The sequence below is a fragment of the Podarcis pityusensis genome, assembly GCF_964106645.2.
Source record: "Podarcis pityusensis genome assembly, chromosome: 12".
NCBI classification, from domain to species: domain Eukaryota; kingdom Metazoa; phylum Chordata; class Lepidosauria; order Squamata; family Lacertidae; genus Podarcis; species Podarcis pityusensis.
This window is the reverse complement of record NC_138037.1, coordinates 12,715,613-12,734,265: the sequence shown is the minus strand read 5'-3', so window position 1 is coordinate 12,734,265 and position 18,653 is coordinate 12,715,613. Positions and strand designations below refer to the sequence as shown.

At 50.7% G+C, this 18,653-nt stretch overlaps 1 protein-coding gene and 1 long non-coding RNA gene across 2 annotated transcripts in view; one reads left to right on the top strand and one right to left on the bottom strand.

Annotated features, from left to right (window-relative positions):
• Positions 1-297: 297 nt before the first annotated feature.
• Positions 298-4,902, bottom strand: LOC308459211. Its single transcript, XR_013977904.1, has 2 exons — positions 4,160-4,902; positions 298-755 (listed from the first exon to the last, which is right to left on the bottom strand). It is a non-coding gene; the product is annotated as an uncharacterized lncRNA (long non-coding RNA).
• The window catches only part of SHH (sonic hedgehog signaling molecule), a 33,059-nt gene continuing 15,842 nt past the window's right edge, over positions 1,437-18,653 (top strand). The window contains exons 1-2 of the mRNA XM_080974202.1: positions 1,437-2,240; positions 10,589-10,850. Coding sequence (XP_080830328.1) covers positions 1,938-2,240; positions 10,589-10,850 — 565 coding nt within the window. The 5' untranslated portion in view covers positions 1,437-1,937. The remainder of the gene's footprint in view (positions 2,241-10,588; positions 10,851-18,653) is intronic.

Here is an 18,653-nt window from a genome sequence, read left to right as displayed (position 1 = left end):
CCCTTGATTCCCGCCGAGTTTACTTTCTAAGGAAGTACGGGATGGATCGGGGCTCCGCCCTAGAGCAACTTTACTTGCAAGTAAAAGTCGACATGACGTTTCTCACGGGTAAACGAAGTTCAAAACCAACCTGGGACTTGGGGCTCAACGTGGCAATTCCTGTAGGCATCTGTGCTTTAAAATATACACAATCTTGTTACACCAATGGGACTACTCCAGAGTAGGTAGGGGAAAACGTATGCTTGCTGCAGATTGTTATAATTTTGCAGAATGACCCACTTCTTTCGAAACTTGGGGTCTGTCTGAGATTTTATGATAATTCACCTTTTCCCAAGCAAGGCTTGCAAGTAACGAGAGTCTTGTGAAAAGTCTGGAGACGTTCTGTAAATAGGTGGTAACTTTTTTTATACCCCCCTCCTCGGGGGAAAAAAATGTCCTTATTTATTTCAGTGAGTTGACGTTGTTGAATTCCTGTGGGATGCTTTCTTTGGAAACCTCCAAAGCGAACAACAGGCACGACCAACCTGTTTGCTCATGGTTGGGACTCGGCAAAGGCCGTTGAAGCTGCTCTTATCTCCAGGCCCATCTCTCCACGATTTTGCTCGTCTCTCAACACCTTTGTCCGACCAGGAGCTTTCTGCAGCCCAGGATAAAGGCGACCGTTGCCAGCCAGCGGGAGACAACCATTAATTTCACATTAAACTTAGCCCCATCCGCGCCGTTCACTTGATGACGCGTGAGGAGTCCCACGGCAACTGGGGGAAGAAATAAACTTGGATAAAGCAAAAAGTTATTTTCAAAACTTTCGGATTCCGCCCCCCCCCAAATCCGTATTTTATATTATTTGCATATATCATAACCTCATCCGCAAAGTTATTTCAACATAAGCAGCTTTGGTCAACCTTATTATGTAAAAATAAATCCTTAAAAAAATACCCCCCCCTTCCTTGTCTTCGAGGCCAAGGTGGCGGAGGTGCTAAGTCTAACTTTCTTGGGAAGTTGCCCCCTTAAGTTCTCTTCCCCCCGCCCGCCCCCCGCGATTTCAAAAGGTCCTTTCCATTGTGTTTCTATCTAGATGGGCAGATAGCAAGGTGACTCGCTTCCACTCCGCTCCATATATTCCACACCAGCATCTGTTACTCTTCCTAACAAAAATTTACCACTCTGCCAAAAAAAAAAAAAAAAAGTTTAAGAGGAGTGGAAGAAGAAAAAAGAAAAGAAAAGAAAACATGTAATTGATGTTATCCCAAGAAAGCTCAGTCTCCACCCCCTTTCATTTCCAAGCCCTTCAGGTACAAGGAGAAGAGCGAGAGAATGAGAGATGTTCCAAGATTTTTTTTTGTTGTTGATGGTGTTTTTTTTTTTTTTTTTGCCTTCTTCAGGGTTAATACATCAGAAGGCGAGCTTCTCCCGCCTCGGCCAATCAGAACTCAGCCCTGGCAGCTATAATATAGAACTAAAGGCAGGCTCCACTCACAAGCGTTTGTAGCTGAGCTCCCATTAGAATCCAGACCTTTTTTTCCCTCCCCCTTCCTTCCGCCTTCATTCTTGCTTTCCTGAACGTTTTTTTGGGGGGTCTCTGCCTCCCGGTGCCACGATCCCAACTCCGATGAGTTCCGTTATCACAAACGACCTCCTCGAAGCTGCCATTCCAGCACCTGTCTGGCTAGGGATCGGGGGAGAGTATCCGAAGGAGCAGGCAGCGAAAAGGCGATAGCAGGCTCTGAAAGAACCGCAGATCTCCAGAGAGAGAGAGGGAGAGGGAGAGGGAGAGAGACAGATAGACAGACCGAAAGAGGCAGAGAGGACACACACACACACACACACACACACACACACACACACACACACAGCAGCCAGGCAGGGAGCCGTGTGCGCGCGTGTGTGTGTGCGTGCGTGCGCGCGCGTGGAAAGTGGCCGTTTCCTCCACGGACGGAATGCTGCTCTTGCGGAGAATTGGTCTCCTGCTGGTCTTCGTGGGCGCTCTGCTGCTCTCCTGCGGGCTGGCTTGTGGACCGGGCAGGGGCTTCGGCAAGAGGCGGCACCCGAAGAAGCTGACCCCTTTAGCCTACAAGCAGTTCATTCCCAACGTGGCAGAGAAGACGCTGGGCGCCAGTGGAAGGTACGAAGGCAAGATCAGCCGCAACTCGGAGCGCTTTAAAGAGCTCACCCCCAATTACAACCCTGACATTATTTTTAAGGATGAAGAGAACACGGGAGCCGACAGGCTGATGACACAGGTCAGAAAAAAAACGATACACCCTTCCGCTTCTTCTCGTTCAGACGTTCGCGCTTTGTGTGTGCGTGTATGCGGGGCGGGGCGGGGCGGGGAGAGGTGGGGAGGGGGGACCCCCTGAGTTTAAGCGTCCTCTCCTTCAAGGCATCCCGGCATCCTCCTCCCATCCTCCCCTTTCCTCGTCCTTAGCTCTGTTTTCTCAATGGGTCTCCATAAGTTTGCAAGAGAAAGGTGGGCGGGTGGGCGCCTCTACCTGTCTGCCTATCTGTGTGCATTTATTCCTTCTCCTGGGCTGTGACCAGGGAGGCTGGAGAGAGGGGGAGCGCGCGCGTGTGAATGGTGTGATAGTTGCAGGGAGAACCACGCTATGCCCTTCCCTGGGAGTTGGTTGGTTAGCTGGTTCTGAGTGCATCCTGCCCCCTCCCCACCCCCCAAGGGACCTACTTGGATCTAACGAATAGGGTGGCGCTAATGGGGCCCCTAAGTGCATATCGACTGTGCCAAACCCCTTCTTTCCCTTGGGCATATATTTTATTTTTATTTTTTAAATTTAGATACATACAGTTTAAATTAACCACCTTTCCCTAATTGCACCTTGCAAGCTTCTGCTAGTAAGGTCGGGATCTTTCACTTCCGAAAGGCTAGCTTGAAGTTCAGTGGCAATCATAGTAATAATAATTAATAATAATAATAATAACAGCGTGATCACCGTTATTATGCGCGTTCGACTTATCGCCGTGCTGCAAAACCATCTTTTGCAACTGTGCCAAACAGAGCGTTAATCTATCGATTTTCCTTTAAGGATGCTCACCACCAGAGCTATATTCCTTCCCCGTCCCCGCCCCCACCGCAAGAGGGGGAGGGACAAGTAACTTAACCAGCATTGCATCACTTGTTTGAGAGAAAGGGAGAATATCCGATGTATGGTTGGTGCATCTATCTATCTATCTATCTATCTATCTATCTATCTATCTATCTACATGCATATATAGATACGTATATATACATATTCTGAACGCACCCGATTCCATAAATATTGGATATGGGCTAAAAATTGGATCCTGGAACTATTATCCATCAACCTTTTGCTAGGTGAAGAATTCTTCTGATCATTCTGAATCATAGCTAATGATTGCTCTTTGCTCAGGGGTGGTGGTGCTATTTGCCATAAACTCTAACCCCCCCCCCGCCCCCGCGCACCAGCCTCCTAGTTTCGGAGTTCTTCCAACTACCTGCAATGTCATCCAGTCCCTAGAAATGGGTTTCCTTCCAAATATAGGTCAACAGTCGTAGCCCCCCTCCTCCCCGCACCTCAGTCGCTATTAATATATTTAAGCCCCACCTTCGTTTCTATAATAAGAGCTCAGCTGGAGTCTCCACGAAGAGGTGGGGGGGATTTCCTAAACTCTGCCCTCTCCGCTCCTCTTCCCCACCTCCTCTTCCTCCTCCCCATTCTTCTCCCGCGGCCTGATTTTCCGCACGTTTAGGAGATTTATCCGGGCCAAACGGAAGAGCGGCGGCGTCCGCCGCGATCTCCAGCCGACCACCTTAAATCTGACTGCACCTTAGGAGGGTGCTGACGCGCGCGCCGCGCCGAGGCGCGCGAGCCTCCCTTAACCAGGGACAGGCCAGCGCGCGGGGCTTGGGGAGAGTTCAGCGCCCGATCCCGCCTCCTGCAAGGCGAGAGAGAACGAAGGCGAAGCGCAAATGGAGAGGGCAAGGCCAGCGGCGAGGAAGAGGGGTGCCATTGTGGGCGACCTCCTCCTCTGCTCCAGTTCCCAGTCTCCTTCCATCATCTCCCACCCCACCCCCGCCTCCACCTCCCCATACGCGCACACTTTCCTCATCTGCCAAGACGCAAGAACTGGGGGGTAGCTGTGCGGCGGCCAGTCCAGCCCATCTCGCATTTTCAGCTCCACTTACTCCTCTTGTATCGATCGCAACGGCTAGAATTTCAGTTTGTATCCTTTTGAAAGGCGGCCGAGGCGGCGGCTGCTGCTGCTGCTGCCGTCTTCTGGTGCTGCTGACTTGCTGTGTGGCGCGGAAGCTCCAGGAACAGACGCCCCCCCCTCCCGCCTTCTCCCTCTCTCCCTCTGTGCGCGCATCCCCACAGCACGAGCCTAACATGTTATGTCTAGATCTTCTTAGGCGAAGTCAATCAGAAAAGCAATCGCAAGCAAGTTCCTTCCTTCTCAAGAGAGCATGGGACGAGCTTGGGAACAGGGCATAGATGCATATGAGCAATTGGGGGGGGGGGCGCAGCAAGGAGGAGATGCCGGCCTCTGTTGCTCGGCTCTAGGTTGCTTCTCTACACACGACCCCCCCCCCCTTCCAGCCCCGCAGCCTTCTTCCCAAGCGCCTTGGGGTCTCTCTCTGAGCGCAGAGCGTAGAGCAAAGCTTCCCTTCCTTCTACTCGGCTGGCCTCCTTTGCTGCATTAGCTAGCAGCGTTTGAACTTCTGACCTTCTGTCAACTTCCCTCAGACGAAAGAAACAGAAAAACAACATCACACACACACGCTTCGCAGTGCCTCTGATTCCCTTGTATACAAAGGGGGCACCTGGGAATGCGAGGTGCGGAGTGTGTGCGCAATGGGAGGAAGGGCAAGGTGAGGAGAGCTGCGCCCGCCAGGCGCCTCAGCGATGCCACTCGTCCAATGGACTTGGAAGGACGCTGGGTGGGGATTTCGAGGGTGGGGGTGAGACTTTTGGGGGGTGGGCGGGTTAAAAAGAGAGCAAGAACCAAGCAGGAGAGTGGGATCCTCGGTTTGGGTGGGCCGGATAAGCAGACCTCGGTGGCCAAGTCCGTCGAGGCGGAGCGCAAAGGCCGCCTCGAGGGCATCCGCGGAAGCGAATCTGCTGCGACCCCAAGTGTGGATGCGGCGCTGCAGGTTGTGGGGAGGGAGGGGTAGAAAGCGTGGGGCGGGATGTGCCTTTGAGATGCAGAATGTCAGTATGAATTGATCCCAGTCTGGTGGGTCACCTCATCAGATCTGTTCCCCCACGCCTTGCCTCCTGCTTCGTCCCGGCGCAGCCGAGATTCAGCCGAGCATTCGCCTGCTCCTTTCAACCTAGGGGGGAAGAAAGGGGGGGGGAGGCGCGGGGCGGAGAGGAGAGAGAGAGAGAGAGAGAGAGAGAGAGAGAGAGAGAGGAGAGATCTGACGTCCTGGACGGAATTGTTAAACTTTCAGAGCAGTTGCTTGAATGCATTAGCCGCTGGTTAATATTAACTCCGGGAGTGGGGAGGGGGAGAAGAGCGCAAACAGAGAGAGCTCGGAGCTGGCGGGTGATTCCTAAGTTTACAGGTGACAGAAGCTCTTGGTTGAAGGGTTCTCCCCACCCCGCCTCCCACACCCAGCCCTACACACACACACACACGCGGCCAGCCATTGGCTGGATCTGCAGGCAAGATAAGGGTGCCAGCTCTTTTATGATAAAGTTGGAATTCGTCTGAAATAATAATAATAAACCCCAGGGGAGCCGTTAAGGAACCGCCGCCCCCTTCATAGCTCCCGGGAACTCTGAGCTCCCGGGAGCCAAAGAGAGGCACGCAGACCTAGTCTGGAAGGTCATTCTCGCAGCCCGATCCTATGAATATTTACTTGGAAGTCAGTGCCACCGAGTTCAAGGGGACGGGGACTGCTCTTTACCGGGAGTACGGTAAATCCTACTGAGCTCAGTGGGGTTTACTTCTGAGCAGCGATATATAGGATTGCAGCTTTACTCCCAAGGGTTGCAGATTTTCGCAGCCCGGGACTTTGTCTGTTTACTCGAGAGTAAATCTCACACAGAGTGGGGCGAGGACGGCTCCCCGCAGCCTCGCTATGAAGGTATTGACTGGTGCATAGGAGCGCGATCCTATGCCTACCTGCCTACTCAGAAGCCACCGCCAGCGGGGCTTACTCTCGGGTAAAACGAACGCTGCCTGGCTTGGGGATAGGCAGGCACAGGATCGCGCTGCGGCGGGCCCGACAGGTGCCTGTTCGAAGTGTGGGTCGGCTGGCTGGGGGGAAAGAGGGAGGCGGCGGGCGGCTTGTTGAGCCCCTCGGCCAGGCCCCTTTGGCGTGCGCGCGCAGACGCACACGGCGCCCACCGACGCGGTCCTGCTGCGCTTCACGGTGGCTGAGCAGAGCGGGGCTTGATCGGCGGCACACGACCCGATGAATTAATAAATAGCTGAGGCTTCACGGCTTTTGACTCTGACAATCCCGGCTCAGCCGGTCTTTCCCTCCCCCTCCTCTCTGCGCTTGGCAAGGAGGCTGCTCGGAGCTGCCAGAGAATCCCCGAAGCTGCCCTTTACTCCCTGCCGGCCACCGCGCGCCCCGTCCCTCCAAGGCCTCCCGTTGAGAATGGAATCTGCCCTGGAAGTTCAGGTGTCTGGGCTCGGAGGGTGTAAGATTTTCCTTACGCCCCCGCCCCCCCTTTCAGCCTAGCCTGCGATGGTCAAAGTTTCAGGTCCCCACCTCCCCTTTCTGTCTTTCTTTCTTTCTTTCGCGGTGCAAAGGGAAAGGAAAGAGGCGGAATGCGCCACGACCCGGGCCACGCTGCGCAAGGAGTTTGCGCCAAGTCTGGGCACTTTCTAGTCATTGCGTGATCAGCTTCTCGCCTCTCCTTCCACAATTATGATAACGGCGGTGATGATGTCACTGTTAATACAAAGCCCTTCCCGGCAATGCTAAGCGGTGGCCTTTTGCTCGTAGGAAGCGAAAACCTAGGCCTCGGCTGGCTGCTCTCTCTCTTGGAAAGGCTGGAACAGACGCGGGAGAAGCTCCTTCTGAGCAGCAGAAACGCCCCCCCTCCAAAAAAAAAAACAAAAACAAAAAACCAACCAACAACACCCCACCTCCCTCCTTTCTGAAGGACCTGAAAGGGACACTCACGTCCTTTGCTACTTATTGCAAAGTTTGCTACTTAGTGGACGCTCTCTCCAATGTAGGGGGGAGGTGCTTTTCCCCGAAGAAAGGCAAAGTCTTTTTACAATTCGGAATGCACAGAAAAGCGGGTTGCCCGGATTGTTGTTATTTAATTGGGGGCAGATTATACATGTCTGGAGGGGGGAAAAGGAAAAATATAATCGAAAGAATGGCCTGTGTTTTGGTATGTGTCTTTGGACTTTTCTCTGTCCTTCAAGCAATCTCTCCTCCCCTGGCCAATCCAGGCCTGTGGCAAAGCTTCTTGGGGCTTCGATAGCTATAGTGAGGTCGGGGAAAGCGAGCGCCAGGAGGTTCCCCGGCTGCCGATTGCAGAGAGTCAACTGAGGGGTTGTAGGGCTGTAGATGACGCAGAAAGACCTCGGCCAAGAATCCCTCCCACCTGGGGACAGTCAGAACCTGGGGCCTTCTGCATTCAAAGCAGGTGCTCTTCTGACGACCTACGGCTCTCTGTCTCTCTCCATCCCTAAAAGCAGCCGAAGAGCACCCACAGGCATTAGCACCCAAATGGGCCCCAGAGAGCACATTCAGCAATATCTGCTGAGCAAGATGCAGGAAGGAAACGGCAGTCTTGACACTTGCCAGTTGTATTAGGTTAGGAGGCCAGTATAGACACTGAGCAGAATCCAGTGGCGCAGCGGCTCTTGGATTTTATAATCTCAGGCTACAGGTGGGGGTTTGCATGTTTGAATTTCCTCCACACAAAAGGGAAAGAATCTTCATGCAGATAAGAAACAGCATTTCAGGAAGAAGATGGGTTTGGCCTGGTCTTATTTTTTTCTGAGTGCACAGAGAGGTTTTGGTTTGTTTGGAGAAAGAAGCCGTCAGACCTGCACAGAACTTCAGCTTGAAGTGGCACAGTCTAGCAAAGGCTTTACGGTTGCAACTTTATTCTGAATAAGGTGGTAGGCAGAGTAGATCCAAGAGCAGAAAATGTGGGGCTGAGTCCTCAATCCTGCGTAGCAAGGGGTAAGTCCCATTGGCTATTTGTGCGCTTCTGACTGAACCTTGGAATCAATGCTTTTGATATATCGGAAAGCTTAAAAGTTAGCCTTCCGTCAGTTTGCTTCAAAAGCCAACCCCACCGAAATAAACGGGACTTTCCCCACTTAGCACCCTGATCTTAACCTCAGTTCTGCTTGGGAGTAAAAATATTAGGATATGGGATGGCCAGTCCCATGGACACCTGGGAGGATTCCAGCAGCTGCTGTTTTAAGCGTACCAAGGGCAGGACCCTAGTAGGCATGTCTACTCAGAAGTATGTCCTATTGTGTCCAGCAAGGCTTACTGCCATGTAAGGATCACAACTTTTACTCGCAAATAGGTTCCAAGAAGGCGAAGCTAACTGGTTTCGGAGTACACGCATTTAGAGGTGTCCTCCTGGGTTATCAGATAACCGGGACTGTTGGTAAGGCTGGCCTTGTGGGTGCGTTTTCCAGTGGGGCATAGCTTAAGCCAACCTCTGCTCCCACCTCTTTCTCCCTGGGATGCACCTGCTTGTTGTCCAAGGTTCGTTGTTTCAGTCCTGGGACTCCTATCTAAAAGGCACATTTTTAAACGTGCGGGTCCGCGCGTGAGTTTCTTGACCTTACAGCAGCTGGATCCCGTTGGATCGAACACACGAGATCATGAGATGCGGGGAGGTACAGAAGGCAATTGTGTCCCTCGGTAAACTTCGCTCGGTTGCCAGTGTGGAGAAAGGGGTCTTGCCCTCCCGCGACACACTAAAAGCATAAGGAACGAACACCCGTGGCGCTTGGAAGGGCCGGGGACGCGAGTGGGAAGCGTTGCCGGGGCTTCCATACTCAATTCCGCGCATCTCCAGGGAGGGCTGGGAGAGCCTCCTGTTGAAATTCTGGGAGAGCCACTGCCAGTCAGTGTAGACGGTATGGAGTTACAAGGACCCTCAGTGTCAGCTGCTTCCTATATCACCACGTTCCAATTATGGGATCCAAAATTATTCTTCTTGGGAGATTCCAGCGTAGGGTGCCTGTGAGCGATCCTCGGGGCAGAGATTAGAGCCTATGCGTACGTTCTCCGTGATGGGTTAAGGGTTAAGACCGCAACTCACACACACACACACACACACACACACACACGTTTCGTGCAGCTCGATCCTATCCACGTTTATACAGGAGCAAGTTCTACTGAAGGACTTATTTCCAAGGAAGTTTCCACGTGATCCACAGCCTCCTTTTCATGCCGTGGGTCTCTGCCGGGTAGTTCCTGCTCCCGTCTTTTCTACCCATCTGCTTCTTTGCCAGCCCCAACTGGAGCCTTTGCTCGCAAAACCGACTTGCGATGTATCCTAAACAGGCAGAAACGTTCAGGATGAAATCATGGGTGCGCACGGGTTTTTCCTCCGTAGTGAGTGGGCAGAGGAGATGGCTTAAGAAGTAAATAAGTCTTGTTGGTTTTCGGAGAGAGGATGGGAAGCTTTAAGGCCGCGATCCTAAGACCGCGATCCCCCCTTCCCGGTTTCGAAATCAACACGGTTCTTTCTTACCTCCACTTCCGGAAGAGATTTTCTAAAAAAATGTTTGCGATGGAATGCTTCGGTCACTGGAGGATACCACCCACAAAACATCTGTGGATCGCACCTTTCTCCCCGCCCTGCCTTCTAAGATGTTCTCATATTCGATTCGCTCTGCTCTCAAACGCTCCCTAGAAATAAGCAACGTGGGTATGGGTCTAGTAAAGGTGTGTGTATGTGCGTGCGTGAGTCAATATCCTTGGCGTGGGAGGGGGGTGGGCTTAGCCAGTTGGGCCACAGGCCGGGAGACACGGGTAGCCGCTGGGATGGTTGCCATGGATGCCTTTGCAGTCTGAGTCTTCCTCTTGACTCTGCGTGGAAATCCGGGGTCCACGCAGAGTGGGAGAGCGCACCAGCGCCCAACAGCAGCGAGACTGCTGTGGGGTGGGGAGGGATTGGAGCCCATTTAGGGGTGCAAGAGGAAGAGGAGCTATCCTAGCTGACATCCCTTCCGGATCCTGGCCTTAACAGAAGCGCACCAGATCGATATCAATGAGTGCACCGATCTGGTTTAGGGTTGAAGGATGGAGAATCTCCACCATGTTGTTGCAGGGCTCCAGCTCCCATCACCCCCAGCCAGAATGGCCAGTGGCGGGGAATAGGGGGCCCAGCAGCTCCTGGGGGGCCCACAGGTTCCCCATTCCTGATGCGAGGAGTAGGGAAGCGATATGATTCGGGTACCGGAGCGCTGTTTAACCCTTTGCAGCCTTCGCGCGTCTCCAGAAAGATGCGTGCGGAAGGGAGGTGTGGATGGGTCGCTGCTGCTGCTGCTGCTATTACTACCCTGGGATGGCGGGAGTGGGGAAGCAGGGAGCGGCTGGCCTTCCTTTCCTCCCCTCGCGATACTCCTGTGCTCTGCTTGACCCGCCCCCGACCCCCCCCCCCCGCAGCGCTGCAAGGATAAGCTGAACGCCTTGGCGATCTCGGTGATGAACCAGTGGCCTGGCGTGAAGCTGCGCGTGACCGAGGGCTGGGACGAGGACGGCCACCACTCGGAGGAGTCGCTGCACTACGAGGGCCGCGCCGTGGACATCACCACCTCGGATCGGGACCGCAGCAAGTATGGCATGCTGGCGCGCCTGGCCGTCGAGGCCGGCTTCGACTGGGTGTACTACGAGTCCAAGGCGCACATCCACTGCTCGGTCAAGGCCGGTAAGAAGGGGCTGGGGGGCGGCTCATTCGACTCGGGAACCGACCCTTAACACCCCCTCCCAATAAATATGGATGTTGCTGTGTTATTAACCTCTTAGCAGCATTTCACAATAATCATAGCTTGGTCTCCAAGACGTTTGGATGGCGCCTTGTGCCATCGGGTAACTCCTTGTGCTTCGGGTAACTCCTGCAGCCAAGCTGGTGCCAAAAATCTTGCTCTGCTTTCCTTTGGACGCATCAGCGACGTCCAAGGCTTGTCGCCTGGGCAGCCCAGGACCTCCAGACACACTGCCCAGGCTTGCATCCCACTTCAGTGCCGCTAAGGCAGTGGTTCCACTTCAAACCGCCCCCCCAAACGCACTCCATTGTCTCTCTATAGACAGACGGATGCCAACCACACACATAGCTTGGCCTGTATAGAAAGAGAAGGGGCAGTGCTAAGATCCGACTCCTAGTAGTAAGCAGGTAGTAAGTACAGTAGTAGTTCACATCTGTTTCTTTATTCCAAACAACATAGCAGGTACTGTATAGATCACGCAGAAGGGATTGGTCTTCGATCATAACAGCTTGTTGTAACTGTTGCTGCTAGTAGTAAGCAAATCCTAGTATTAGTAGTACTTGACATTCACTTTGTGCCAGGGACATTCTAGTTGAAGTATTGAAAAGGACTGGTCACTGGATCTCACAGCCAACAATTAGTCCTGCTATAGACAGTTGCGACAACTATAATTATTTAGGATTAGTATTCCCAATACTGCCTACTCTGTATTAGGGGGAGAAACAAGGAATGGAGAGGTGGAACAACCCCTGGCAATTGGCCAGATAATTTAAGAAGCACCAGTGGAGCTATAGCATCTTAAAAGACAAAGAGCTTTGTTGTGATGTGTGATTTCATGGGCAACACAACAGGCGTATCTTAACCCAGCATACTGTCACAAATAGTGGCAAGACAAATGCCTCTGAGAAACTCACAAAGTGGGTGTGAAGGTGTTGAGCTAGCCCAGAGTCAGCAGTCCACAGGTAGGCTGCCTTTATGTGTAGAGGTTTCTGCTTAGCTATCATGGCTGGTCTGCCAAGCCACTGGCAGGCCCATTCTCCACAAATCTGCCAAATCCTTGGTTGCTGGTGTCCATCAACTTGACTTCATTGTGCCTTGTGTGGAGAACAAATGGTGCTTAGGGCAGGACTGGGGAATCTGTGGCTCTCCAAACCTCATTGGATCCCAGTTCCCTTCAGGCCTAGCCAGCATAGCCAATGGTTAGAGATGCTGTAGTCCAGCAACAGCTGGAGGCCCACAGGTTCCCCAACCAGGCTTATGGAGAAGTGGTGGCGGCTGTTGTCCTGTGGAAATGGTAGGGCAGAAAGCAGGGAGCCCAACCGAAGTTGGGAGCCAGAGCCAATGAAAGGAGAGCTGACTGGTTTTGGTCTCCACTGTCCTCTCTGCTGAATTGTACAAGCCCAATGCTGAGGCTGAGGTCCAGGCAGTGTCACCTGCTGGGCTGGGTGTAAGAAGGCAAGCAGATGGGCCGGGAGGAATCAAGGCTGAGCTTGGTAGGGCAGGGCCCCAATTGCCCTAATGGACAAAACTCCAATGTGAAGTCTGCATTGAATATCCATTGAACCCATAATGTAAGGGAGAATCCACCTCTCACAGACGGATCTGTCCTTCATTGCCATGGGAAGACCTTGCCCCAGACTCCATCCACTGAGATGTGGCTCCCACCCTCCTCTGGAAACTACCAGAGAAAAGGCTATCCCAGACTTGCCTGCCAGATCTAAAGGCTGCAGTCTTGCTGCCCACTTGAAGCCCGCTCCATTTAAGTCAGTGAGACTTACTTCCAAGGAAAACTGTCTAGGAATCTGAATACAGAGAGCTCCTTGAAAACCTCTCTCCCCAAGCCAGTTAAGCCCTTTGTTTTTCTACTTCCAACTCCCGAGTACAAAATCTGCGCAGCCGTCTTGTTTGCAAGCAACAGCATTTTACTTTCCAGGACTGTGTTTAGACAGGGAGATGCTGGGTTCTCACTAGAAGGAAGGAGATTAGATCCCACGCACCCTACCCTATCCCGAGGAAGAGTCAAAGCGCACTGGTCATAGGCCAGGCTTGCCCCTAGCAGTCAGGATTCCTTCTCTGCTGAATCACTGGCAAATGCACTTGAGGCTGCGAGCCAAAGTTGCAAGATGGATTTAGGTGCAGTGAGTGAGAGAGGCTGGTTTCGAAGGGCGCAGGCTTCCAACTCAGCGTGGCTACAACATGGGTCGCCCTTGATGCAGTTTAACTCACTCCTCAGCACACTTTTAACTCCCTGGGACGCGGGTGGCACTGTGGGTTAAACCACAGAGCCTAGGACTTGCCGATCAGAAGGTCGGCGGTTCGAATCCCTACAACAGGGTGAGCTCCCGTTGTCCGGTCCCTGCTCCTGCCAACCTAGCAGTTCGAAAGCACATCAAAGTGCAAGTAGATCAATAGGTACCGCTCCGGCGGGAAGGTAAACGTTGTTTCCGTGTGCTGCTCTGGTTTGCCAGAAGCGGCTCAGTCATGCTGGCCACATGACCCGGAAGCTGTAAGCCGGCTCCCTCAGCCAATAAAGCGAGATGAGCGCCGCAACCCCAGAGTCGGCCACGACTGGATCTAATGGTCAGGAGTCCCTTTACCTTTACTTTACAGCACACTTTTAACTCCCTGGTGAGCATCAGCGAGTTGAGCTGGCCTAGTGTTCAATTTATCTGGAGTAAATGTAACTGGAGTAGTAGTGCATTGCTGCACCTGTAGTAAGATTAGAGGCTTGACAATCCAATTCCAGCTCCTTCAGACTGTCTTAGAACTGACTCAGCCCTTTCAGGCCTGACCTAGTTAGTTCCTTGGGATTGTAAGCAGCTGGCACCCCCAACTCAAGCCCATCCGTCGCTTCAAATGCAAACAACTCTCAGGCAGGGACAGCTCAGTCGTTTGCTGCTCATCCTTCAGTCTTGCAGGCAAGCCAGGTTTTCCAAATACTCCGGAGCAAATGCAACTTTGGCACTGGGATTTGGGGATGGGGGGGTTGGGGCGCATCCCCTTTGTGGCTCTTCTGGGAAGAAGAAAAATATTCTAGTAAGAATTCTCAAGTGTTTGACTCTCCAACAGGCAGTGCGACCCACAAACTAATTTACCCGGCACAATTGCTCTTACATAGGGCCAGGTCTGTTTTCTGACAGACAGGGTGTGCCAAGACCCCGTTTTCTTTCGCAACGAGCTGGAAGAGGCCAAGTCCTGTGTCGACTGGATTTCAAATGCTTTCCCACCACGCCTCGCCCTATATTCATCCTAAAATAGGTTAATTAGTAAACCTCTTCCTCATTATTCTTCTTGTTCCTGCTTCTCTGTCATCTGCCATAAAACCACCCTAGTTCCGATGAAAAAAAAGTTGTTTTCTCAAATCCGGATTGTAAATCGGCACATTGACATGAGGCAGATTCTTTTAATCTGGATCACAAATGGCCACCGTTTAGATGAGCCCAAACCTACAGGGTGTAGGGGCCACACACACACACACACACACACACCCTCCACACACCCCTTCAGCTTCGTTCTTACAATCCACCTGGCGGTACTGGGAATCCCCCGTGCTTGCAGCGCCACCTGCTGGTCCGGCGGAGAAATGCACGCATGTGGCCGGCCCCCTCCCCCTCAAGCTATCTGCATAAATTGTCGCTTTTTAGCAAAACAGTTAACGGTGAATTATTTCGGAGGAGTCAGGCCGCTTGTTTTGCCACCTCCTCTCGTTTGTTTGTTGCCTGGAGTTTAAACAGTAGTTCAATGGCAGCTTTCAGCTGGGGCAAAAAAACAAAAAAACAAAAAAAACCCCACCACCACTTTAAACGTGCCAAGAAACACGCATTCGCGAAAGAAAAATAATGAACTTGCTCTAAATATATCGATTGACATAAGAAACAAGAGTTAACGGCGCGCCCGTGTTTGGGAGGAGGGCGGGGAGAAGCCACCCATTTAAGTCAATGGAGATGATTTCATTGAGAAGAGGATGGAAACAGCTCGGGTTTCTTCTAACTAGCCTCTAATGCAGGCATCCCCAAACTCGTCCCTCCAGCTGTTTTGGGACTACAATTCCCATCATCCCTGACCGCTGGTCCTGTTAGCTAGGGATGATGGGAGTTGTAGTCCCAAAACAGCTGGAGGGCCGAGTTTGGGGGTGCCTGCTCTAATGTCTAATGAAAAGAGTTCCTAGCCCTGAATGTATGCTCTCCCACTTCTCCCCTTCCACACCCTCACACACAGAGTTCCATCTCTGCCCCCAACCCTACCATGAAATGAGTAGGAAATTCACTGCCCCTGTTTAAATAACAATTAGCAGAGGGTCCCTGCTCATGTGCAGACAGCATATCCCACATTTCTTTGGCTTCAGGCTATGAGAGGTAACATTTAAAAAGCCTTGAACAGCATCAGCTTATTTAATTAAGCAGTGAAAACAAAGCACCTGAGCCTTACGAGGCTAGTTTACGGGAAGAAGATGAAAAGGTGTGCATATTTTCATCTATGCGTAAGAATATGTGCATAAGACAGGGATGAGGAAACTGCAGCCTTCTAGATGCTGTTCAGCTCTGTCTGCTTCAGCCAGCCAGGCCAATGGTCAAGGACGATGGGCATTGTAGTCCAATGACATTTTGAGAGTCACTGGTTGCCCTCCCCGGGCAGAGGACGCACCTAAATATTCCTTGTTTTTTTGCCACGCCAAAAATAAATAAATAAACAACTTAAACAAAGAGGCAGTGGCAGGAGGGAGGGTTAAGTTTCCTACACAGGGAATGCTCAGGGGTACTCATCTATAACTTTCAGAATCCAGCTGGATTTAAGAACATAAGAAGAGCCTGCTGGATCAGGCCATGGTCCCATCCAGTCCAGCATCCTATTCTCACAGTGCCCAACCAGATGCCAGTAAGAAACCTGCAAGTAGTTTCTGAGCACAGGAGCCACTCTCCCCTCCTGTGGTTTCCAGTAACTGTTATTCAAAAGCATTGCTGCTTCCATCTATGGTGGCAGAGTGTAGCCTCTGTGGCTAGTAGCCACTGATAGCCCTCTCCCAGTTAATGATTATTACTATAATTAACAACTGACCCAAATTATTCATTTCCCTTCAAAAAGGCACTACAACTGGATTTCCACCCTGTAGCTCTTGCAAATTATCTATCTTTACACATTTGTATTGTGTAGACTTTCCCATCCCCCAAAACCTGGCTTCCAAAACAGGAACTTAAGTCCCTACACACACACACACACACACACACACACACACACTCATACAGGATAGTTTAACCATTATTGTGGTGCATGTTGGGTGCTGCAGGATCACTGGAAATCCCCAAAGGACTTGGTGGTTCATGTTGGACAACATCAAGTTTATATATAGGTACCATTTACATCTAAAGGTGTTTGAGATTTAGGCTGCCGCCTGGCCCTACTTACCTGCAAGTCAACCCAATTAGATTGGACAGGATAAACCTCTGGGAAGGCATGGTTAGGATTGCAGCCTTACTCAATCACTGAAGAGGGCATGGAAATGGTTGAAATCTGGACCCAGAGTTAATAACAGCTAGATTGGTCCATAACAGCATCAAGAAGTCTAGGACATTGCAGATAGGAAGAATAATGGGCTGTGGCAATTTCTGTTTCCCATACTTTTAATGATCCCCATAGTGAGCGTGGAACATCTTGTGGTGGCAGCCTAGAACCATCTATGTTTGTCCTTATAAGATATACGTACAAAAATAGTTCAGGAGATAGATAGATAGATGATAGATAGACAGACAGACAGACCTGTACTGTAGTTTGTAGATTAAGGAAGATTTTGCCAATGCAATGATGTCCAGATGTTGCTGGACTACAACTCCCATCAGCTCCAGCCAGTGTACTGGCTAGGGCTGATGGGAGTTGTAGTCCAACAACATTTGGAGGGCACCAGGTGGGCAAAGGCTGAATTAATGAACAAAATGGACTACTGAGTTGATTCCAACTAAGTTCTACTTAGAGTAAACCCACTGAAGTGCACGGACTTGTCTAACTTAGGTTTATCCATTAGAATCCACTCTGAGTAGAACCTAGTTTGATTACAAACCATGAATTTCAGTTGGTCTACTTTGAGCAGAGTGTAGCTGGAGGCAAGCCATAGAATCTAGATGGCGTGAGGGTTAAAAGGGCCTTGCCCCAAGACTCTTTCGGAGGTGAAGGACAATTGCAGTGCAATAATGTGGAATGGTATAATAGTGTTATTCTTATGATGTAATAGTACTTGCCAGTTCCTTTTGTCTCACTTTTGCACATTCACTAGCTCCAATGACACGGGGGAAACTCAGCACATATAGCTTTGCCCGTTGTTACAGCTCTGTGTTGAGAAAATTAGCACCTTTTGAAAAAATGTCCTGTCCTTCAGTTACTAGAAGCACAGGACCTCTGATAGGGAACTGGCAGGTTTTCATAGCATTTGATCTCCGCTGTAGTCTAGAACACCATGGGCACAAAATAAGTATTCAAGAAGTTGTTCATTTCTAAGTAAAGGAACCCAAATAGTTTTAGATTATAAATATTTATTTGTAGTCTGCTTATATACAAATGTAAATACATCATTTCCACCTTATAATTGTTCAAAGGTGGATCACAAGATAATGATAATATTAAAATTAGGCAACTGGGGGAACTGCAACAAAATCTTGTCCAAGTTTGGAACTAAAAATTCCCATTGATCTCAGAATTTCTATGGATCTCTCAAACATTTCCAGGTTCTCACTGAAATTTGTCCTTCAGCATTACTTTTTAAATGAAACTTAGATTTGAAGTCTTGCTCATTTAATCTTAAGGCACTACCATTTTATATCAAGGTGCCAAAGTTACTACTTTTACTCTCACCCCCCCCCCCAAAAAAAACACCCTTACTTCTAGAATTTCATGTTGTTAAATGGAATTAGGAAACCATAGTTTTGATGCCCAAATTGTTACATGGTGAGACCTGACATAGGAAAGGGGATCAGGGGCAGATGGGATATGGAGAACTTATTAGGTCTGATCAACAAATCTTGCTGCAGCTTGCCTCCCAGCATGCACATAGTCAGGATTTATGTGTGTGTGTTGGGGGGGAAGAACCTCAGTCAGTTAAGTATTTTTATTGATTTACCTGATTTGGGGGGGGCAGCTGCCCCCACCCCCCTTTTGGCTACGCCCATGCCTCCTAGGTCCAGTTCTAAACCCCCACTTAAGCAATGTTTCTTTTTAAAGTTTGGTTTCTGCCAGAGGAGTCAAATCAGCTCTAATCCAAGTTTTCAATCTCACCTGCCTTCTGGAGTGAATTATCTCTTAGCTGAGCTACCACCCACAAGGTCAACACAAAAGGAACAATACTACAATAATAAATGGTTTTATAGGGCTTTCACATCAGGGAAGAATTCACCCTTGATAGATCTTTCAACAACCATTTCAAGTGCTGTACTCCAAAGCAGCCTTTGCCAACTGGGTGCCCTCCAAAGATTGTTAAACTACAACTCCCATCAGCCCCGGTTTGTAGCATGGAGGGTGCCATGTTGGTAAAGCCTAGGCTGGGTGCCCATACTCATCTTCAGCACCATCCAGTTCCATCTTCAATTCCATCAGAAGCAAATGGCCCCATCAGGCTCAATCTGGGCATTGAGATTCAGGGCACGCTCAGGATTTGGGAAGGGAGGGGAGTAACTTGGAGGGCATGTCACACGAGGTCGTGTGACTGTACAACGTGGATTTCCCCAGCGCTGGCTTGAATCCCGTCTGCTCCAGCTGGTTTC